We start from the raw sequence: 23252 nt of genomic DNA, 5'->3' as shown, positions 1-23252 counted from the left end.
AGATAAATTATGAAACCTGATTTTAAAACCCCAGGGCAGATAATGTCATATCAAAAATAAAAGCTACAGGAGACCAGGGGCGCCTGGGTGGCTCACTGGGTTAAAGCCTCTGCCTTCGGCTCAGGTCATGATCCCAGGATCCCAGGATCCGGCTCTCTGCTCCGCAGGGAGCCTGCTTCCTCCCCTCTCTCTCTCTTTGCCTGCCTCTCTGCCTACTTGTGATCTCTCTCTCTGTGTCAAATAAATAAAATCTTAAAAAAAAAAAAAAGCTACAGGAGACCAGTCCTTGAATTTAAGTGTCTTTTAAAATTTTTTTTTAAAAGATTTTATTTATTTTAGAGAGAGAGAGAATGTGAGTAGGGTGGAGAGACAGAGGCAGAGGGAAGAGCAGACTCCCTGCTGAGTAGGGAGCCTGATGTGGGGCTCGATCCCAGGACTCTGAGATTTTGACCTGAGCCGAAACCAAGAGTCAGATGCTTAACTGAGTGAGCCACCTAGGCGTCCCTTAAGTATCTTTTTAAAATTAGACACTTTGGATAGAAATTCCCTTCTGACTGATAAAAATCCTTTAAAAAAAAAAAAATACAACAGTTGCCTAAAATTTAGATTTAACTTCAGGTCTGTTCAGACTCCATCAAGTTACTGATAACCCTTTTAATAGACTATTAAGAAACAGCTCATTGTCCTTAACGAGGAATCAGTACATCCTTAATTCAGACCTGCAGGTGTTGACCCATTGAATCCGAAAACAAGTAAGAGATCAAAGAAAGGGAGGGGCTCTCAGGATATCACCTACTTAGTTTTCCTGTTTCCTTTCCCTGCATTTCATTCTTCAAGTCACTGTTGGGGTTTTTCCTTCCTGTCTCCCTCCCTTCCTCTCAGCATTGCAGCAGGGGAAACCCAGCATTTCGGGCACAAACTTTTTTTTTTTCTTTTTTAAAGATTTTATTTATTTATTTGACAGACAGAGATCACAAGTAGGCAGAGAGGCAGGCAGAGAGAGGGGAAAGCAGGCTCCCTGCCTAGTGGAGAGCCCGATGTGGGGCTTGAGCCTAGGATCCAGAGATCATGACCTGAGCCGAAGGCAGAGGCTTAACCCACTAAGCCACCCAGGTGTCCCTTGGGCATTAACTCTTGAAAGGAGCTAGGGCATGGCCACGGCCGGCAGCTCCCTTCTCGTGTCTACTCTCAAAGCAGTTGTGACAGTGACATGGGGAACACCAGGCCTCCGTCACGCTGAACTTGAGTTGTTTTATTCTCCAGATAGTGAAAGTTGAACTATCATAAATAAAATATGTACTTACACCCTGTCTCTCTGAGTATGGCTTGGGATTTTGTTTTTGGCATGGAGTGAAAGGACAGATTCCCACGGAATGGCAGGGCCAGTTTTCTGTGTCACATGCAAGCAGGCCAAGTCGGCCTCGCTACCCCGTGCCAGGACGAGGCACTGTGCTCTGGCCTCTGCTTCGCCAGGACCTTCCGCTCCGGCATCTGCACCCAGGCCCTCTCTCTCCTCCTTCTATGAAGATAGATCCCCGAGGTCAGACTGGTGACATCTAGTCTGTTTCACAGTAAAGCATAGATAGCTCTTACCGGCATGACCTATGTCTGCCTAAGTGCAGGCCACAGATAGACTAGAAAGAAGAGCCCTGACTATGACCCCAGGAGTGCACAAGGCTGGTAGAGCCCCCAGTTCTCTGTGGGTAGCCTCGTGATGCACTGTACATAGACTTTGTGACCTTGAAAACATGGTCACTAGGCCTCCGTGTCCTCCGCAGAGATTCTTAGAGTCTCTGCCACGGAATGAGCAGGATCTTTTAAACTTGACAGCCTGATGATCAGGTTGGGCAGAGCCATCTACAAAAGGCCTCGGGTCTGCTTTATGCCAGAGACAGTCCCCATCCAGCTTCTTGGCTGGACTGAGGTCCTGGGCTGCTGGCAGCTCTCCGAACTCCCTCAGAACTTGGGCTCTGCATCCTGAGCTTTGCCGAACCCGACCCTGCGTGGCTATTTGACTGAAGTCACCTCTGAATGTCAGACCAGGAGGTCCATGTCAGTATCGAGGGACTGTTGAAAAGCTTTGCAGACAGAAAACAGAGTAACCCGTGAGGCCTTTGACAGTTCCAGGGATTAGAAGTACCTGCTAAGAAGATCCGGTGCCTCCACAAGGAAGAAGTGTTGTAGCATCAGCATCTCTGGTTCTCTGTGCAGGGCTGACGGGAGCGCTGACATTGACCACCTGGTCAGACGGGCTCGAGGGGCTCCCGGTCAGAGCCCGCTACCGAGAATGAGCTCTCACACTCCTGGCCGGCCTCTTCATGTAAGGGAGACTTATCCTTTTTCCAGACTTATCCTGTTCTGGCTGCAAACTTCCTTGAATTCATAGTGGGAAACCTGACGCTGGGGAAGAGCTCTGACATGGGAACCCGCGCTTGCTTGGGTCGTGAGGGCCAGGTGCTGGTTTGCGGCCCCGCCTGCCTCCGAAGCAGCCCCGGCTCCTGTCTGGGACGCCTGCAGCCTTTTAGTCCAGCCAGTGGGCACGGGGATTGACTCATGGGTTAGGGTGAACAGACATTGGTGGTTCTGGTATCTTCTGTACGTGAGGGGCTGTGACTGGGCTCGTCATCCCAGGGAGCTCTTCCCACCTCCTTCCAAAGAAACTTTCCCGGCTCATACTTGAATGAAAAGGGCTCCTGATCTGTGGAGTCAGATTAGAACCTCTGGGTCTCTGATGAACCTCCGAGGGTGCTAGGAGAGCTGGTCTGGGGGCGCCTGGGTGGCTCAGTGGGTTAAGCCTCTGCCTTCGGCTCAGGTCATGATCCCAGGGTCCTGGGATCGAGTCCTGAGGTCGGGCTCTCTGCTCAGCAGGAAACCTGCTTCCCTTCCTTTTTCTCTGCCTCCCTCTCTGCCTACTTGTGATCTGCCTGTCAAATAAAAAATAAAATCTTAAAAAAAAATTTAGAGCTGGCCTGAAGAGACCAAGTGCTTTTAGATCGTAAAGCGGTATACAGATGGGCGTTTGTTGATTTTACGTTGACCTTTATCCGTGTTTGCATGGGACAAAGCCCATTTCTGAGTCGCCCTGGGAGAGCTGGGAGGCAGCGGGTGCCCTTCCTGGCATTCCTGAGATTGTGCCACGCAGGCAGCAGCCCACACCACTGCACAAGGGCTGACCCAGCGGAAAGTGCACCGTGAGCAGCGTGTGAACTCATCGAGCCCCTGTGCCAGAGCGTTGGTTCAGAAAGTAATGGCTTGTTTCCCCGGCCCCGGCTGCCCCCTGCTCCGCTCTCACAGGCACTCCTCGGGGACAGTGGTGGCCAGAACTGGAGCACGGGAACGACAGACAAATACGGGCGCCTCGACCGCGAGCTCCAGTTAGCCAACTCCCATTTCATCGAGGAGCAGCAGGCGCAGCAACAGGTACCCAAGAAGCCGAGGGCGGGGGCGGGGCACTCCCCTCCGTCCCCCCAGCCTGGGGGCTTTGTGACCAGTGCCAGCCAGGGGGACCGCACTCGCCCTGCAGCTGCCTGTGTCCACGTGCACAGCGGTTTTGTAGATGAAGGGTTTTTAAAACCTTCTTCAGAGCACGACCTTTTCAAGAGAACCAAGCTTGATTAGATCTCTTAGGAAAGGCAGACCAGACATCCAAAACCTACAGACAAGGCCATTGACTTAAAAACAAAAACAAGAACACAGAAAGCACCCCAGCAGCCTCTTCCCCCGCCTCCACTTGTATGCTCAGTTTTTTGTTCATCTCAACAAAGGCACTTTCAGAAAAACTGAGTCCTTGTTTTTTCATTGCAAATTATTGTTGGTTCCATTATATGTAGAAATAGATTGCGTTGGTGGAGGTTATAGGGTAGAAGGAAAGGAAGGTTGATTATGTTTACATCGTGGCTTTTGATTTGTGTTGTGGTTTAAAAAGGAAGCTGATAATAATGTATCTGGGGATTTGAGGATTATCCATTGAAGCTACTGGTTCTTCAATATTACATTTTACGTATACACCTACATTTGTGTGTTCTTTTTCCTTTAGTGTGTCTGTGTAACCAGTTGTCTACTTAAACTGCTATTAATCAAGCAGATTTTTTTTAATAAAAAATGAGGAGGCTACACCACAATTAAAAGTAATTATTTATCACTCAGTAGTTGTCCTTGATGCAGCTTACTGCCACGGGGCTTCCCTAGTTTGTCCTTGTGGAGGAGGGAAAGGACTGTGCATACAGTTCTCCTGCATTCGCAGATTAGCTGGCCTCTCTCTTGTAGTCAGGCTGAGGCAGTCTGTTGTGGTTGAGACCTTGACCCTGGCAGTGGGCTTCCTCTCCTCAGCATCCCATGTCTCAGTGGTCACTGCACAGGTGCTTCTGACCCTGGCTTATTCCTGCATTGGACTTGAGCCAACCAGAGTAACTCGCTCTTGGTGGTTTCCGGGCCTGCTGACTGCTCACAAGTTGGATCAGCAGGAAATATCAGTAGCTTGACAACCCAGCCTTTTGAGCAGTGTGTTCTCAGAGGCGATGGTCTGGTCCTTCGATTTCTGGGCTTTGCTTCTGAATGAGAATTGTCCCAAGTTGGCAAAGAAGCTAGCAGCTGCTAGAGTACTGGGCTTGGAACCAGGTAAGATGGATTTTAATTGCTTATTTCCTATTTCTCTGGCACCAGTTGATCGTGGAACAGCAGGATGAGCAGTTGGAGCTGGTCTCTGGCAGCATCGGGGTGCTGAAGAACATGTCCCAGCGCATTGGAGGGGAGCTGGAGGAGCAGGCCGTGTGAGTGTGACACACCCCCTCTCGCTGCAGTGAAATGGAGGGGCAGAGCCGTCTTGGGAGACCCCTAAAAAGCCTGACAGTTACATGGCTAGTAAACCCAAAAGCTGTTTTAATTATCTAGCTGCATCTTTACTCTGTCTTCCAGACTAGCCTCCCCCAAAGAAGCACATTTATCAGATAAAATTTTCAGCAGGGTTTGGGCAAAATTATTTTCATGATTATTTTTACACCCTGCAAAAGCAGATACAGCTTCCTCTGAGCGGATTCGCAGAGTGTTGTGACGGATGGAAACATGAGACAGATATGGCTGTGTAACCTCCCTGGAGATTTGGGTCCTGAAGGGGATAGGACAGGAGCTGACTTCCCTCTGTCATCCTGTGACTCTCCTCCGTCAAACATCTTAAACTTTAACTTAACGAAGAAAAGTTTTTAAATTTAACTTTGATTAATAAAAAAAATTCCCTCTCAAAAATAAAAAGTAAAAACAAAGCCGATGAAAACATAGCTGAGTTTCTTTGTTTTTTCCTTCAGCACAGTCCCCTTCTGTGCTCAGAAGTAGGACACCAAAAGCATCCTTAAATGCTTTCATTCCACAGATTTCTTTCTGAAAAAATAAGACCATCTACGAGGATATTGCAGAACCTCTCCTATCACAGTCTTGAATTCAGCCTTACACGTTCATTCTTCAGAAATTCAGACTGGTATCTGTTCTGCTGGGAGGTCCTGGGTACCCACAGAGGAGGGAACAGAACAGACTGTCTTCCGTCAGAGTTGACCAGTTACTGCACAGAACAGACATTCTGCAGACGGTGCAGGTCATTAAGAGGCGCAGAGACAGAAGGGGGAAGGGTGTGGTGCCGTACGAGCCCTCTCTCAGCTCAAGCTGCGGACCTGACTTAGCCCAGGTCCTGGAGAAAATGTTTGGAACTAGAACCTGAAGGATGAGTGGAAGGTGGCTGGGGGAGGGAGGGGGTCACCTGGGGGTTAGAGTGAGAGAGTGCATGGGATGGAAAGGTCTGGTGTGTGTAGACAAAGGGGGGGTTGCAGAAGTCAAGACAGGGAGGCTGAGCACAGAGCAGGGAGGCCTTTGAAGCCCCATTACGGGGTTAGGTTAGAACTCTCTCTCCTGAGGGTGATGGGAAACCAGGAAGGTTATGTTGGGACTAATGCCATGGACAGGTTTACATTTGGGGCAGACCCATCTGGCTGTGGTTTGGATGACAGACGGCAGCGGAGCCAGACTGGAGGCAGGGAGACTAGAGGGAAGCTGTAAGAGTGGGAGTCTAGGCATGTGTGTTGAATTTCTAAAATGCATTTTTCCCCCAAAATTTCAGTTTGTGGGTGGAGAAGGACTAGTTGCCTGACTCCTCCTCAAGGTTCAGTAGATGGTAGAGAAGCCTGGCAGACATCAGTTAAAGAGGTGACTTGAACACACCAAACACACCCTTGATGTCGCTCCTTCCCGACAGCCCACTAAGGCACTAGCAGAGGGAGCTTTTTAAAAAACTGTCATAAGACCTGTGGGGACATAGGGCATGAAATAAGAAGCAGTAACCATAACATTTTAGGTCCTGGAAAGTAGGAAAATGAATGGCTTTTGACTCAACAGACCAGAGAAAGCTGAATCCTCCGCCAGCCACAGGGGGCGCCAAGGAGCAGATGCCGTTCCTGCCTCTTGGCAGTGTGAGCTGGGAAGGGCGCGCTCATCACGTGGTGACACGGTCCTACTGGAAGGAAGGGGGATGAGTGGTGGGATGGATGCAGAGATGAGGAAGGAGGTGGACGCAGGGCCAAGCCCTAGCTTTTCTAGAGTCGAGTCGGTAGGACAGGATTCTGGTGTGAGTGTGTTACTTGAACTCATGGAGAAGCACCCAGGGGATAGTGGGAGGGGTTGGTAGCAGTTGTCCAAGGGGACAGGAAACATCCATGTTTTTTTACTAAAAAGCCTGAATATGCTACTTAGCTCGTTAAACTATGTCTCACTTTGGTAAAAATAATAAGTAAAAATAATATTTTTGGTAAAATAATAATATTGGTAAAAATTTTGGTAAAAATTTAAAAAGATTGGTAATTTTTTTTGGTTAAAAAATAATATTTCTGGTGAAAATAAAAGGAAAGTCCCTGAGTCTTGGATTTTGACCTGTGTCCTCCAGCACAGTGGCCACTGGCAGCTGTGGCCCGTAAGGACATAAAATGTGGCCAGTCTGAACACAGTTGTGCCCTGAGTATAAAGGCACATCAAGTTTTGAAAACTTCCTGTGGAAAAAAAAGTAGCATAGCTTGTGATTGATTTTTCTTAATTACATGTTGGAATGATAATATTTGGGATATATGAGCCAAAACCCCAGATTATTAAAATTAATTTCATCTCTTTGTTTCAAATGTGGCTACTAGCAAATATTAAATAGCATATCGGACTTACAGTCTGTTTCTTTTGGACAGCACCGAGTCAGATCTGGGCTAGAAACCTAGTTTAGTGGGTGTCCTTGGGCTGGAGGTTGGGTGACTGGCCTTTTTGTCCTCAGTAGGAAAAGTCATGCCCAGCATACAAGGGTGGCTCTTGTTTTTCAGTATTTGGCCCTGCCTGGGTAGGTCTGCAGCTGCAGGCCAAGATGCTACCAGGATCTTAGATGAGCTAATAGTGTGTTAATTTGAAATTTCAGGTAAGGGACAAAGATCTGTTTATTTAGTTGTCAACGTGGAGTTTATTTAATAATTGACTTAATGAGGAGTTGGTTGTCCCGAATCCTGCGGGTAGTCAGGTGCCTCTTGTGGGCACAGACCAAGCCCAGTCATTTCTAGCTGCCACTGATGCTCCTAGGGTAATAAGGCCTTTTTAATAAGACCTCTGCTACTAATTGGTGTGTTAGGTTCCATACTCGGAATAATCATATGTTCACCGCAAGTTGAAAAGTCTGGAATTTTTTTTTAATTAACATATAATGTATTATTAGCCCCAGGGGTACAGGTCTGTGAATTGCCAGGTTTACACACTTCACAGCACTCACCATAGCACATACCCTCCCCAATGTCCATAACCCCACTACCCTCTCCCTCCCCCCCTCCCCCCGGCAACCCTCAGTTTGTTTTGTGAGATTAAGAGTCTCCTATGGTTTGTCTCCCCCCCCCCCCCCCCCCGATCCCATCTTGTTTCATTTATTCTTTTCCTACTCCCCAAACCCCCCACGTGGCATCTCCACTTCCTCATATCAGGGAGATCAATGATAGTTGTCTTTCTCCAATTGGAAAAGTCTGGAATGTTTTGTCATTTATGAAACACCGCTGGAGTTAGAGTATTTTGGTGTTTTCTTTCCCAGCTGCAGCTTGGACAGCCAATAGTGTTTGCTTCCTGGAGCCACTTCTCTTAGCAGGCAAACACTGACTCCTCTGTGGGTATAGAGGAGGAGGGCACACCTGCAGGAGTGTCAGTCCCAGGGCCTCCCAGCTCTGTGACAAAGCACAGAGCACGGTTAGGAAGATTATTATGTGGTTAAAGCATGTTTAACTCATTGCCATAAAGTGCTTTGTGTTACGCCCTGGTCCCCACAAGACCCTGGCAGGGAAGCTGTCCCATTTTACGGATGTGAAAACAGTCCCAGAGTGGGGTGCCTTGTCAGGGCAGTGAGGTAAGCAAGTGGCGAAGCCTGCTTGTTGGGCTTTGCTTAGCCTCCTCCGCGTACGCTGCCCTGCCCCTGAGTTTGTGTTACTGTATGGTCCGGTTCGTACTGCCTGATCTCCGATCATGAAGTTGAGAGAGTGCTAAAAAAAGAAGTCTTTTTGGGACACCTGGGTGGCTCAGTGGGTTAAGCTGCTGCCTTCGGCTCAGGTCGTGATCTCAGGGTCCTGGGATCGAGCCCCGCGTCGGACTCTCTGCTCAGCAGGGAGCCTGCTTCATCCTCTGCCTCTCTGCCTGCTTGTGATCTCTGTCAAATAAATAAATAAAATCTTTAAAAAAAAAAAAAAAAGAAGTCTTTTTAAAGAGGTTTTCAGCAAGTTCCTACTATGAAGAACCTGACCTGAACTGACTGCAGCTATGATCCCTCATGGTTTGCTCTGAGGCGATATTACTGTGTTTGATGACGAGGTCTGCCCCCGACTCTGCTTGAGGTTGTTGGCTAATACACAGCACGTGCAACTTAGTACCTTTTTTTTTTAATTCCCCCAAATTAAAAAACCTATCTTGTGCTAAGGATTTTGGGTAATCGATTGGGGGTTTGAATCCCCAAATTACTGGTTTTAGGTTTGCCAAAACGGAGGCATAGATCCTGTTTTAATTCTGTGGCCAATGCATTGCCAAGCCTTTATGCTGATCAGCTACCCTTCTGGGTCTGCTTCTCTTTCTAGTATGCTGGATGACTTTTCTCATGAGTTGGAGAGCACTCAGTCTCGGCTGGACAATGTGATGAAGAAACTTGCAAAAGTATCTCATATGACCAGTGGTATGTATGGTATTTAAAGCTTAAGAATTCCTATTGAAATCTAGAAACACCGTCTGTAGGGTTCTCGTAGGCATGCCCCTTCGGATCTCTCCTGTGGGACATTTTTGGTCCTGTTCTTTGGTCGGAGAAGGAAGACTAGTTTGCACAGGCCTTGTCTGCTGCTTGTGGCTTGAGAAGTGGTCTTTGCACACCCCCACTGCACAAGGCTGGTGGTGTTGGGTGGCTCTTCTCCTGGCAGACCAACTCTCTTTAGAAAATCCTTTCTTACTTAATTTTATTTTTTCTATTTCGTTGCCAAAAATAGGGAACTTATTATAAAATTACTCTTATAAGTAATTAAGCCAGTTACTGTTTTCTTCTGGACTTATTTTCTTTCATTGAGAAACTCCTACCATTTCAGAATAAGGTGGCCTTACAGATCCAATTTAATGGTTTTCATTTAAATCCATAGTGAAATACTCCATTGGGTTTGCAGCAGGATGGGGTGAAGAATTAACAGTTTTCAAATCAGTCACTGTGTAGGAAAATATGTTCCAATGACTCTATTTTTTTTTTAAGATTTTATTTATTTATTTGACAGACAGATCACAAGTAGGCAGAGAGGCAGGCAGAGAGAGAGGAGGAAGCAGGCTCTCCGTATTTTTTTTTTTATTTTAACAACCCTTGCTTCCCCTAGTACATTAGAAATAATGTGTTTTATTTATTCTTTTTTAAAGATTTTATGTATTTGAAAGAAAGCAAGGGAACGAGACAGAGAGCATGAGCAGGGGGGAGAGGCAGAGGGAGAAGCAGACTCCCCGCTGAGCAGGGAGCCCAACGTGGGGCTCCATTCCAGGACCCCAGCATCATGCCCTGAGCCGAAGGCAGATGCTAAACCAACTGAGCCACCCAGGCATCCCAGAAATAGTGTATTTTAAATTAAAGAAAATCCAGTATCTCCTTTTTTCTTTAGTTGGCTGGAGTGGCCTGGTGAAGGGGGGACCTGAGCTGCTCCTTGAGCTGATGTAGCTGTTTTTGAACCAGAGCTCCCAGCTCCCCGACCAAGATCCCCCCCTCTTTCTTGACATGTCTTTCTTTGGGTTTCCTCCCCTCAGGTCTGTGCTATGGGGTCTGATAGTTCGGACTTTTGAGCTGAGACTTAAATACAAATGCATATTTGCTTTCCAGCACTTCAGCTCATAGTCAGGTTATAGAACAGTCGTCTGGGGCTCAGCTTCTTATCTGTAAAATAATAGGTTGATGCCTTGGTCTCAAGATCACTGTGAAGATTAAATGAAGTAACAGTAGTTAATCTGCAAGTGTTTAACAGTGTCTCCCGTGTATTAGTACTTACCAAATGTTTGTTTTTAAAAAATACCTAGACAGGCGGAATATGGCCCTGCAGGGCAAAAGACCTGTTAGATCCAAAACAGAGGGAAGCTGGTGGCCAGGCTTCCTTCTTCCTCTCCAGGGACAAATACCTTTATGCTTCTAGCAAGTCATTGCCGGAAGCACACGCCCCCTTAGTTCATCATTCACACTCTTCAGAGAAAGGTTAGCAAAGCCGCCTTCCTTACTGCTCTGTGTTCTCTCCTCTCCCACCTTCACCCCTCTACTTAAAAAAAAAAAAAAGTTAATGAACTATTATATAACCAGTTGCAACACCAGACCTCTCACTAGTGTATGTATTAGTCACAAAGTCAAGTAGCTACTTCAGCACCAGTTTTGTTTGGGGAAGAGCAAAGAACAAAGATGCACTGTGTCTTTGTTTCACAGCATTCCGGGTATGAATAATTTAGAAAAGTACTTGCATTGTGATAAGCCGTTCAGTGTGTATAAATAGCACTGAGCCTTGTTTATGCTTTATTCTACTTTATCCTATAAGAAAAGTTTGGGGAGCAAAGTGGGGACTTCAATTATGTTTGTCTAAGAGAAAGAGCATTCAGCCTGAAAGGCCCTTCAGTTTGGACAGCTCGCCTGGGGTTTTCATTTTAATCTTTGCTTGCTCCCAAAAGAAAGCTTGCTCAGGGACCTCCTGCACAGTGGTGCTGGCTTCAGTTTGACAACAAGGCAGTTTGTATTTGTCTCTGTTCTCCAAAACTTTGGGGCAGGTTGACTACCTTTTCATCTGTCCTTGAAGTGTAGTAAGACACACGGACTTTCGACGAGGCGGTCACTGAGCACTCACAGGGCAGCTGCCCTCCCCATGGCTGGCTGCTCCATGGCCAAGGACAGCCAAGATGCACCTGCCTTTCCAAGTGACCCAAGGAAAGTCTATTCTTTTGAGTAGATACGGAGGTTTTCTTCCCCTCACATTCCAAAATTCCGTTATCTTTTCTCTTTAGGGAAGGAAAATATTCTTGGGGGGGGGGGGACCCTGCCGTTGGAGTTCTCTTTGTTCCTCTCTGACTTTTTGAGGCAGGTCTTAAACTTACCAAGCTGGTTAGGCTTTTCACTTGAAAGCACAGAAGCCTTTGTGGTTAGGACTCAACCCCTTCTGGGGAGAAGTCAGCTGGAGTAACGGCTCCCAGAGCTTTCCTGGTTCCAGCGAACCCAGCAGCAGCTTTCCACTACAGAGGAAGGTGGCTTGGAACAGAGTTCTGGGTTGTGCTGCTCGTGTGACCCAACTTCTTGATGAAAACCCCCAGTTCAATGCAGTTGTGGAAGAGAAAGTGACTGAGGGTGGGAGGGGATTGGGCAGAGGCTGGCGGAAAGCCAGAAAGTGGAAAACTGGTTCAGTATCGGGAATCTGGGTTTGAGATGGCAGGTTGGGGAGCGGGACGGGGATCTGTATGAGGCTGGGGGGTAGGGGTGGTGAGGAAGCAGTTACTTTGACTGTTTTGTGCCGGAGGAATACTGACTAATCATTTTAATGAGAGGGTTTTTAAAACATCATAAACATTTTTAAATAGATGAAAAAATGCTAGATACTGAAGTTTTCTTGGCCAGTGAAGTGATAAACAGATTAAAAATATTTTCTGAGTAGGCTGATTCTGCCTCCCATGCCCATTCAGCTAGCCCTTGTCAGGTAAGTAACCGACAGACTTGGGGTCTTTGCCCTGATCACACTAGTGAGTTTGTAGCACGTCTGAAGTAGAACAAGGTGGTTGGCACTGAGATGATACTTACTTTGCTTACTGCTACTTGGTGGCTGGCTGTTGGCCGGTTCTAAGATTCTGCTCTCCATGACATTTAAATAATTTAAGTGCTTGGTCTGTGGACTTAGCAATGCTCTGTAGCAAGTTTGGCAATTTGTTTTCCTAGATTCAGACCTTTGTATAATGTGATTCTTGATAACTATGGTATGCCACAGTCTGCAGGCTCTCCAATAACCTTCTGATGAATCAGTATGACTTTATGTTTCTGTTTAAACCGAGTGATCTTTTCTAGCTGTTGAATTGCATTTTCATAGGCCCATGAAATCCTGTTCTCTCAGTCTGACCCTTCGTGGAAAATGCAGGACTCGGCTGCAGAAAGACTGTGTGTTCTTTATACACCTGCACAAGTGAACAAGGCATCCTGGCAATGACAGCATCTTGGGCCCCACGCCCGGCCCGGCCCAGAGTGTGTGAGGCTGTTGGTGTTCACACTCACAAAGCCCGGCCAGGCAGCTGCTGTGCAGTGTGAGGGCCCCGCACCCAGGGTTGTGGGTGCAGCTGGGGCTTCCCCGTGGCTCTCCTGCCCCCTCCTGCCCCTCGAGCCTCCTTGCTCTCACCATTTAGTTGGACTCTAGCCACTTAGCTTCCGGTGCTTGTCCTTAGGCGTCGATAGGGCAGAATGTTTCAGGGAAGACATTCCACTTTCATTGTCAGGCAGGCTGTGCCGATTGTTGAAGTGATCTTACTCCTTTCCTGACCAGCTGTGGGGCAATGTGGATCGTACTCTTGATCCCAGAGTTTGCTTTCTCAGCTCCTCATTTCCTGAAGTGACCAGCAGGCGCTTCTGTCCTCTGTCCACCCTCCCTAGTGCTCATTGAGCAAAGAACATGATTCCTGTTGAATGAAATGATTTCACTTCGGTGGGAGATGAAAGCAGACGGGCTTTGGTCTGTACGGCCGATGCCAGCCGCCTTCCACGGACACGGTGCCCCCGAGCAGCAGCAAACCGAGAGCCAGAGTCTAACTCACGGCTTAAGACACGAAGCACGCACTTAGAGGCCCGTTTTCAGGAGACGGGCCGAGCCGTGGACGCATACGTGGGGCAGGCCCCCCAGGCAGGCTCCGGAGCATCTGTGCGCCCACCCATGTGCTTTCTGTCCCCGCTCTGCCTCGGGGCCTTGCCTGTGGCTGTACCTTGGGGAGTGCAGCGTCGCGAGCACTAATCCTCCTGTCCTGCCTTCCAGATCGGCGCCAATGGTGTGCCATCGCCGTCCTCTTCATGGTCCTGCTGGTCGTGCTGGTCTTCTTCTTAGTGCTGTGACGGCGGCCCCGCGCGGCTCCTGCGCACGGACCCCAGGGGAGGCGGGCAGCAGCGCCCGGCGTTGCCGTCTCCTCACACTCCTGTCTGGAAAACGCAGCCTGCACTGACCTCCCTCCTCGCGACCCCGCCGCGGAGACAGCGGCGCTGCCCCGGCGCTGGCAGGGCCGCTGGGAAGAGGAGGCGGACGACTGTGCGTGCCCCGCACCGCCTGTCCTGAGGACGGCTCTCCGCTGCTTTGCCTCCGGGGCCCGGGCCCCCAGGACAGCCTCTGAGGAATCCAGGAAAGTTCGCGACTCAACTAGTGCTTGCTGTTGCTCATTCCATCCTTCTCTGGCTGCTCTTTCCCCTGCCCAGACAGCACGCCTGTGCCCTCCGGGACCGCGCTGGCCGCACCGGCTCCCGGGCGGGTCTCCTCTCCCGTGGCGGCAGCGGCCCCACGGCCCAATGCCCCCCCAGAGCTGGTTGCTATTGGGGATATAAGGCCCAGAAGCAGTTTGTGACAGAAAATGCAGTGGTCCATTTTTCAGGGATAAGTGCTGGGATAAAATTGCTTTTCCAGGCTCATTATTCTGTGGTAGAAACAACTAATGGAAAATAAGGAAAGCACAAGGCTTTGGGGGTGCCCACAGCTGGTGGCCTGAACTGAAGGGAGGAGGGGGCAGCATGACCCAGAGTTTGCATAGCTGAGGGGAGGGTGGACGAGGTTGCTGGAGGCCAGAGCCTCGCCAGATTCAGGTCGCTACCCTGGGGCTGCTTGTGTTTCTAGGACGCTCCTTACCTGTACGGCTGCTGCGCAGCTCAGCCACTTGTTTGGACGGTCTGGACCCAGGGCCGGTCTGGCAGCCGGTCAGGTCGTTGCTGTGGCACTCTGCATGGGGGGAGGGGCGGTTAGTACACTGGCAGGTACAGCGACACTCACTCAGAAACCGTAATGACCAAAAAGGCTAGTTCTGGACCAGATTTCTCTTAACCTGGGAGGAATGGCAAGAATGGCTGTAGGTGAACTTGGGTGGGTTTTTTTCCCACTGAGATGACAACTCAGTTTTTTTTATTACCCATTCAAATAACTGAGCCAATTCAGATTTGAAGAACGGATGCTTTAATTGAGTTTTAGTAGCTGAAATGCTGAGATGCTAAACTTTAAGCTTCCGATGATGCCTCCAGCGTCCTGGAGTCTGTAGGATATTTTTATCACCTCCCCGATGCCGTCACTGGTGTAGAGCATCAGCCGACCCGGAGCCCGGTGGCAGAGGCCACGCTCTCCCCACCACCTTCTGCACTTGGAAAGCACGGCAACGTCTGGATAGAGCTCTAGCTTTGACTTCCTGTTTCCTCATTTTATTGGGGCCCATTCCTCGGCACAGTCTCTCTCTCTCTTTTTTTTCCTTTTTCCCTTTTTTCATGTTTTGTCTGTATTTCTTGGGGGTTTTTTTGCTTATTTGCTTTGGGCTTTTCCCCCCTTTTTTGTGATTTGCAATGATGTACTTGCCCAGCTGACTTATGAATTGCACTTTTTAATAAATATTTGTAACAGTTTTTTAAAGAAGGGTATTTTCTCATGGTTAGGATCACAGTAGGTAAGGAAATCTGCCTCTTGCTGAAAGCTAAAAGCAGATTTATAAAACTAAAAGGGTGGCTGACATCCACGTTTACACTCTATTTGATATATAAATAAGTTATTTTTTTCAAATTAGCAAAAAAATCCACAAGATTACTACAAAGGGCTTCAGACGTAGGCTACTAGATTATTTGTTTTACAAGTTTTGAGACTCATTCAAATAGTTTTCTCTAAACTTAGAACAGGGATGGTACTTAGATTTGCATTAAAATGAACAGGTCTTTGTCTACCGTACATGGGGACCTCGTCTCAGTACTGTAATCCACACTCCGCGGTACAAGAGGCGGCCAGCAGCCTAAGGACCTGTATGATCACGCCATCCAAAAGCTGTGCTCTTCTCCTGCTGTTACCAGGTTTACTGTGCCCTGCACCACTGTCATGGGTGTCCTTGGGGCCTGCTGGGAGCGTGCCTGGTCATTAATGGGTAAGATACTTCCTGAGGTCGGCGGGCCAAGTGTTGTGACCCGGGTAATTACTAAATGTCGGGAGAGATTTGGAATTGGCGCGAGGACCTCACTTAATTTCAGATGTTTGCTAAGCAGTGGCTGTTGTAGACCAGACTCCCACTGAACCTGGCCGGGGAATTCCTTAGGAGGAGAAAGTTTACTTCAAGATTCGGGCAGTGCCTGCGTTCCCCGCGGGTGCCCCATCTCTGCGCCTCTCAGGAACCGCTCTTGGACGGGCGGCCTCTTAGCTGATCGTCCGCGTTAGCTCTGCCCCCAGCACAGTTTCCGGCCCCGCCAGCAAGATCCTGGGTCTGACCCTGTTGTGCCCGAACTGGGCATCGCCGCAGACGTCTCCGCTCAGCTCAGAATGCAAACGGGGCAGCCCGAGGGAACAAGCCAGGGGCTTAGGTTGATTTTGAGGACATATGTTTCTTCATCAGCGATCCTAACACTGCCGGGCTTTGGGGGGTCCCTGCGTGGTCCCCCTGCCTGTAAAATGGGGAGAATAGACCCCAATGACCCTCTGCCCTGCTCAGAGGCACATGCTGTAGCGCGCGGGCTTCTCCCCGCAGCCTCGGCGCCCCGACACATGTCATTTCTAAGGAACTGGCGGGATGTGGTGGATACAAGAGCTCGGCTTACATTTATCGGTTTATTGGAAGGTTTTTCTAATCAGCTGATTTGGGGGGACAGGTGGGGGGAATGAAGCACCGAGAGAGTTTGCCAGAGTAGGGATCCAGCTGGAAAACCGAAACACCTTTCGTTTTCAGTCCCGAGTTTCCATCTCGCCTTTGTGCGGACTGCGCGCCCCGGCGCTCCGTGGCGCCCGCTGCCGGGGGCCGCTGGGAGTCGCAGCCGCGTGAGCCGCACGAGGATCCTCACGCCAGAGCCCAAGGGAGGAAACTTGGGAGCTTGCCCATTATCCCCCGCTTCTAGCCAGAGTTAAACAGACTGATGGGTCTGGTAGCCAACCGCTTGGCAACTCCCACTCCTTCTCACCTCGTGAGATTCGGGGCTGTGAAGAGAAATCTAGTCTGACTGCAACAGAAATCTGTCTCTGCGAAGTGCGGTACCTTCTGTAAGCGACGGTGGCAGAGCCAAGATCTCTCTCTTGGTAATTTCCCCGGCTATAAAGTGCGACCGTTACCTTTCTAGAGAATTCGTCGCGTTTGAGGATCTGGGACCGGCGTGACGCGCGGGAACGGTCCTGAAGCGCGGCGGGCTCCCGCGCGTGGCTTCACCTCAGGCCGCGGGACGAACTCGGAAGCGGAACAGCCGCGGGCCGGCCCGAGAGCGGAAGTTGGCCGCGGCGGCGTGCGCGACCCGCCCCTTTGTCTTTCTCTCGCGGGCATTTCTTTCCCTGCCAGGTTTTTTTTTGTTTTTTGTTTTTTTAAGAATAACATTTTTGAAATGCGTGTTTTTTCCACCAAGAGCAGAGAGAGGTGAAACCAGAGGGTTCGCAGACCTCCGACAGCGGCGCTGTCGCCGACCAGTCCGGGCGGGAATATGGCGCCCCCGTGAGCGGCCCAGCGGGGGCACAGCCACGGGCTTCTCCCAGGGTCTGAGCGGGGACAGCTGCGTCACCAGGCGAGCGTGTCCTGTCCTTACCGTCCCCCTCCCCACCCCGCCTTCACAGACATGCTTGCGCTTCAAGGGAGAAGGTCTTACTCTTGCAAGGCCCGCAGTATGGACACCGGCCTCGCCGAGGTCCCTTGCTGTGACACTCAGAAGCTGCCCTCAGGTGTCAGGTCCAGAAAATCAAGAGAATTCTGCGTAGAACAGCCGTTCAGACAGACTGGGAGAGCCGTGCAGTGAACCTCCGAGGCTCCCGCTCTTAAGGCTCAGGGCCCGGTCCCTCATGGCAGGGCTGAACCCCGGACTGGCTGGCTTCTGGCTTCTGGGGTCAGCGTCGCCGACAGCGCCATTGGAAGGGCTCGGACCACTCAGCTCAATCCTCTTGTTTTAGGACGAGCCCAGCACGGTTCCCCGCACAGACACGGGGATCGTTTGTTGCACTGCGTTCTGGACTTGGGCCCCAGGGAGCTCGTGCACAGCTTGGGACAAGTGACCTCGGTGACATATCAAGTTAGGCCGGTAGTGACCTGTCGTGCGCATCCCTCACCCCAACCATCTGATGTTTTTTGCTTTTGGATAAACACTGAAGCTTCGAAAGCTCCGGCGGGCCGGCCCTGTTGATGCCGTCTACCTGTAGGCGGGAGTTCGTCATGTTCTGGTCTCTTTACGATACAGGGGTGTGGCAAGGCGGGGAAGAAAGAACTTGGTTTCCCTGCGACATAAGCTAATGTGTTGGTGCTGTTTTCCTTCCCATGTGACCTTTGTCCAGAAATGCCCTTCCCCAAGTCTGTGTAGACCGAAACTCTGCTGAGACAGTGAATGTCTCAGTCACCTGCCTGGCTGCTTGGCATGGACCTGTGAGAAAGTGTATTTTATCCTTTTCTTTCTCCCTTTTCTTTCTTTCTTTCTTTCTTTCTTTCTTTGTTTCTTTCTGTGTTTCGTTCTTTCTTTCTGTCTCTCTCTCTTTCTTTCTTTCCTTTCTTTCTTTCCTTTCTTTCTTTCTTTTTTTTTTAAGGTTAGGAGTTCTTGAACCCAGAAGCCACTCGATTATCCAGGGGATGTTAGAAATAAGACCCCCAGCCTCACTGTTCGCTGAGCACTTGGACCTTGTGTAGCTCAGTGTCGGCCCAATGCGCCACACAGTCCAGGCTTTCCGTCAGCCCTGGGCTGAGACCACGTTAACCATTGTTCTTTCTGCTCCGCAGAAAGTGGGTTTTAGCTGAGACCCTGCTCCAGGCTGGAAATTGCAACCCTGTAGGTGAAGTCTGCCCTGGGAGAGGCAGACGTCCTAGTCCTCGGGAAAAGAAAGTATCCGTGCGGGGTGAGGAGAGGCCAGCCAGGTGCCTCCCAGTAGAATAAGTTACTGGAACTTGCTTGTAAGCTTGATGTGCCTCCGTCCTAGGTTGACCCAGGCTGGGAGAATGCCCTGGGTGAGGGTGGCCTGGAAACCAGGAAAGGGCCAAAGACAGCAAGCTGTAAATGATTGTGGATTCGTTTTTTTAAGTGGAAAAATACGCTTTCACTAGCTCATATGCAATCAGAAATTAGTGTAATGAAAAAATGAAATGTGTAATACCTGGCAGTACTCAGCCACATTAAACCATGGAATCTTCTTTTGAAAGATAAATAACCTACAGTGTTTCATTTTTAAATAACTAGAAGGTACAAACTAAAGAAGTGAGATAAAAGATTAGAATTGCAGATGCCCAGGTGACTTCCAGGTGGTGCCCCCCCATCCCCCTGCTAGTCCCCATGAGAAGAGCCCGGTGGTCCTGGTGCCAGTCGACACTCCTCACCACAGGTAGATGCGTCTTGCTTTTTCTACAGGCCGGGTCTCCAAGTGCGGTGTGGGACCAGCCTAGGCAGCCATCGCCCAGGAGCTTGCTAGAAATGCAGGTTCTCAGGCACCCCTCACCGGCCCTGCTGTATCACAGCCTCTGGGGCGTTCACAGACCCTCCAAGTGGGTTCTGACGCCCAGTCTAGTTTCAGAAGCACTGCTACTGCGTCGTGGAATTTAGGCTACAGTAAACCATCCCTGCATAATAAAACCTCTTCTGCAGCTTTGCGTGTAATTCTGACATTAAACAAACTGATGACACTACACACTTGAAAACTTTTTAAAAATACTGTGTAAGAAAAATCTCAACTAGCCGTCTTTCAAAGTGGTATTTTTACACCCTGGAGTCTATCAGTAATGTTTCTTACTTCTGCTCTTGAAATCATGTTACAGCTGTACAAAGAATACTACTGTTCAGTATTAAAAGAGAAATGGAAAGACCATGACCTTTGTCTTGGGCTGTTGTTTTGTTTGTTCTTGTCATTGTTTTGTTGGGTTTTGTCTCTGTTTTTATTTCCTTTCATACCTACACACAGCGCCCCCCTTCTGCCCCCATTAATAAACATGGACATATGCATGCACCTGGGGTTGAGAAAGTGTGTGGCTGTTGGAAGGTCTGAATTATAAATTGTGATTTCCTTGGTTGGGCAAGTCACATGAATGATGAAACCCCCAAATAAGCACACTGTATATTCAAAATATCATACAGCACAGTTTCAGTTGGGACAAGGAGTGTGTGGGGAGTAGAGAAGCAAGACTGAGTCTTATTTCCCCCTCACCGAAGTGTTGGCCAACAACAACATGGGCCATCCCAGTTGGCAGTTGAAAGAACCTGCCTTCAGTTCTGTGTGGGGACAAGGTCACGAGGCTACATGAGTGCCTTAAGGACACAGACCTTCATCATTCCATCTGTCATCATCATCCTCACTCCTATTAACCGAACACCTTCTGTGCGCCTGGCACTGTTCTAGGTATTCTCTGTCTGCAGAGACTTAAAACGGCTGCATGAAATAGTGAGGTTTCCTCATCTAATAACCATCTCAGGTGCGGAAACTGGAACACAAGTATTATTTCTCAAGGTCACACAGCTGATGAGAGGCAGAGCCGCTTACCGTGCCCCCAGCACTGAGCACAGAAATTGGGACATCAGCGCTTCATGAGTCTTTTGACTTACCCCAAAGGTAAGAGTGAGGAGGGTTGACGCAAACCAACCTATAACCAGCCTTGTTAGGGAGACGAGGGCTTATTTTGAGAGTTCTAGCTAATAGTTGAGGAGGATGGGATCTAGGAGGAAGACATGGTTATGTGTGCCCCTGATGAAAGCAACTCATCCCCACCCCAGCCTGACAAAATGTGGACTGTGGTGTGGACAAGGTGAAAAGCAACCCACCCCTCCACAAAGCTGAGGGCTCTGGACCGACCAGCACCTTGACTGCACTGTTGGCTCTGCTGTGCAGCGAAAGAGTGATTTGCTGTCTTTCAAAAGGTCCCCACTGGCTACAGATCTTACGTAAAATTCTGAAAATACAAGATAAGACATGAGGCACAAATTAAACTCCTAGGACGGGAAGGCCATGCTGCCATCATGTTGCACCATCCAAGAGAACATAGTTCAGATCCATAAACCTTGGTCCGTGGCATTTCTGAGGTTTCCCTCGTCTGGAAACACCTCCCCAAGTGACACTGATGACAGAATATTATTGACCCCTCCGTTTGGTGCAGATGCAGGCAGGGTCTGAGCACAGATATCCCCACAAATCTGTCTCCCAGCAGGGGATGCGTTCCAGAAGCTTGGATGGGAGAAATCCAGATCCAACCTTTCTGACCTCTGTGATGGCTTTCCCTTTCCCCACCACACCATCAGACGCATCCTGTCTGCTTTCACAGAGGTCCACACAAGGATTGGTCACCCTCTGGGAAGGGATCATCAACTCCTAGAAAAAAGTTTCTCAAATTTTATATTGAATTAGCAGCTGAAATTCTAACCAACATTTGATGAGAATCTGATGGGCTGGCAGGTCTTTAGCCAAGGCATCTGGGATGCGGTGAGGAGTGAAATTTATGTCTTTTGATTTTGATTTGATTCCCACAACCCCGCGAAGGAAAACCTGTCAAGGCCCATTTTATACCTGAAAAAAGGTACGAAACAATTAAGAATTTGTCCCAGGGTTCCATGAGGAAGTGGCAGGATGAGAACCCAGGTCTGACCGGACCCTTATGAGGTCAACCACCATTCAGACAAAAAAGGCACCATGCAGATCTGAGGGGAGGCAAGCATCTCGGGAAGGCGTCTTTCTAACCTGAGGAGGTAAAGTGGAGGCGAGGACAAGGACTCCGAAAAGCTGTAGTATGAGTCCATGCTGGGTTAATGCTCTGAACTAGAAGTACCGGAGCTGAAACCTGGACACCGGGTACCCTGGATTTGACCATGTCTCTGACCCTATGCGCCCGCCCTGCAGTCCACAAAGTCTACTCGTCAAGGACCTCAAGCAGGTTAGCCTTGCTGATAAAATGTTTCAGAGCTCTTATCTGGCTGGAAATGTGCAAAAAGTAAGTGAGCCAAACTCGTTAATGAACTCAGAAAAGCCTGGAGACGCGATCGAAGGCGCCCGTGGGGGAGAAGCAGCGTTGTGGCATCTGAACGCCGCTGTGAGCGCCTGTGGCTGCCAGCATTCCTTGCTCCTGAGGTAACACCACAGCTCAGACGGAGGCCGGTGAGCCCACGGCAGGCTCTTCTGGGAAGCCTCTCTGCTTACCAGGTGGAGCGGGGCCCCTGCCTGGGGCTTCCATTGTAGCCCTTGGCACGCTGGTTTGTCTCTTTGCAGCTGTGGCTGTCTCCACCCCGGGGACATGGGCATCCCAAGGGCAGGGCAGGCCTCTCCCCAGCACCTGGCACCTAGCCAGACCCCTAACGTCAGCCCCACACTGTGAGTCGGGGCCTGAGCCCAGATTGCAGAAGGACAAGACAAAGGCAGGCCCAGCGGGCAGCCGGGCAGCCACAGGAGAGCCCCGGATGTCCTCCAGGCCTGGCAGGGCAGCTGTTGAAGCTTGGCTCAGTGGGTAGAGACTCGGAGCCAATGCCGGCAGCCCCTTCCTCGGGGCCCAGGACTCCGACCTGGCCAAGCCCACAGCCTGAGAAAGCTGGGCAGAGCTCCTTGCCAAGGAAGGCTATTGCCATTTCTAAGCAGGTGCTCTGGCTCTATAGGAAGGAGGGAAACTTCAGAGAGGATGCTGGGGAGGGAGGGGGGAGGGGAGGAAGGGGGTCAGGTGACAGCAGGGCCTTCTGAATAGCTCCAGAACCAGACTTGGGGTGGGAAGTGGGTTAAGGAGACGGACCAGGGAAGTCCAGTTGTTGCCAGGTGAGTTTGGTGGAGAATAAGCAAGAAATTCTATTTGAGAAGAGCCACAATAAAGAGCGCTTGTACCTGATTATATGGGAGCTAAGGAAAGGGGTCCCAAGTCAGCACGCAGGTGTCCTGGAGCGCCTCCCAGGATAGGCACCTCTGACGTTTCTGAAGGCTGCCAAGGAGTCCATCGTGGACAAGGGCACTTGAATATGCAGCCTGAAGTGGGTGAGTGTGCGGGTCCAGGTGTGGCCAGATCAGGGCACCAACAGCCTGAGCTCCTGCTGATACATACCTAGGGACGAATCCCACCGCACCAAGGCCAGTCTGGAGGAGCAGGAAGTCCAGTCACATCATCATACTGTGCCCCTGGGACACGGGCCTCTCAGCGACGAGAATGTAGGATCAAGGATGCCTCTTTCCCGGGGGGCCAGGCGCACTCAGTCCGGGAATGTTTCTGCAGCCTCTTGAGGCAGCCTGCCCCCCAAAGAGGTTGGAGTATCAGAGAGCAGAGGCAGCCTCCCCAGGCTTAGCCCTGAGGGCATGTTTCTGGAGTCCTCTGGAGCAGGGTCTTAAGGACCCTTTAAATTACAACTCAAGACACCCCCATCCCTGGCAGAGGCCGTTCCCAAACAAAACCTACACTTGTTTGTGCAAAGCACTGATGTTCTTTTAAATGTTGGTCTCGACCAATTTTGTGACCCATGAGTGGGTTACACCTGCATCCAGAAACACTGTTCTGAAAAGCGATCTGTTCCCCTGCGGAAAGGTGGGTGCGCCAATGCCAGTTCCCTGAAGAAAAGCGGAAGCGAACCCCTCAGCCCG

At 49.9% G+C, this 23252-nt stretch overlaps 1 protein-coding gene across 1 annotated transcript in view; it reads left to right on the top strand.

The window, feature by feature from the left end:
* STX6 (syntaxin 6) overlaps positions 1-15149 on the top strand; it is a 47193-nt gene extending 32044 nt beyond the window's left edge. The window contains exons 5-8 of the mRNA XM_032317197.1: positions 3295-3420; positions 4663-4769; positions 9114-9208; positions 13530-15149. Coding sequence (XP_032173088.1) covers positions 3295-3420; positions 4663-4769; positions 9114-9208; positions 13530-13606 — 405 coding nt within the window. The 3' untranslated portion in view covers positions 13607-15149. The remainder of the gene's footprint in view (positions 1-3294; positions 3421-4662; positions 4770-9113; positions 9209-13529) is intronic.
* The last annotated feature ends 8103 nt before the right edge of the window (positions 15150-23252 follow it).

Source organism: Mustela erminea, chromosome 17 (assembly GCF_009829155.1).
Source record: "Mustela erminea isolate mMusErm1 chromosome 17, mMusErm1.Pri, whole genome shotgun sequence".
Classification (NCBI taxonomy): domain Eukaryota; kingdom Metazoa; phylum Chordata; class Mammalia; order Carnivora; family Mustelidae; genus Mustela; species Mustela erminea.
This window is presented reverse-complemented; position numbering and strand designations above follow the sequence as displayed.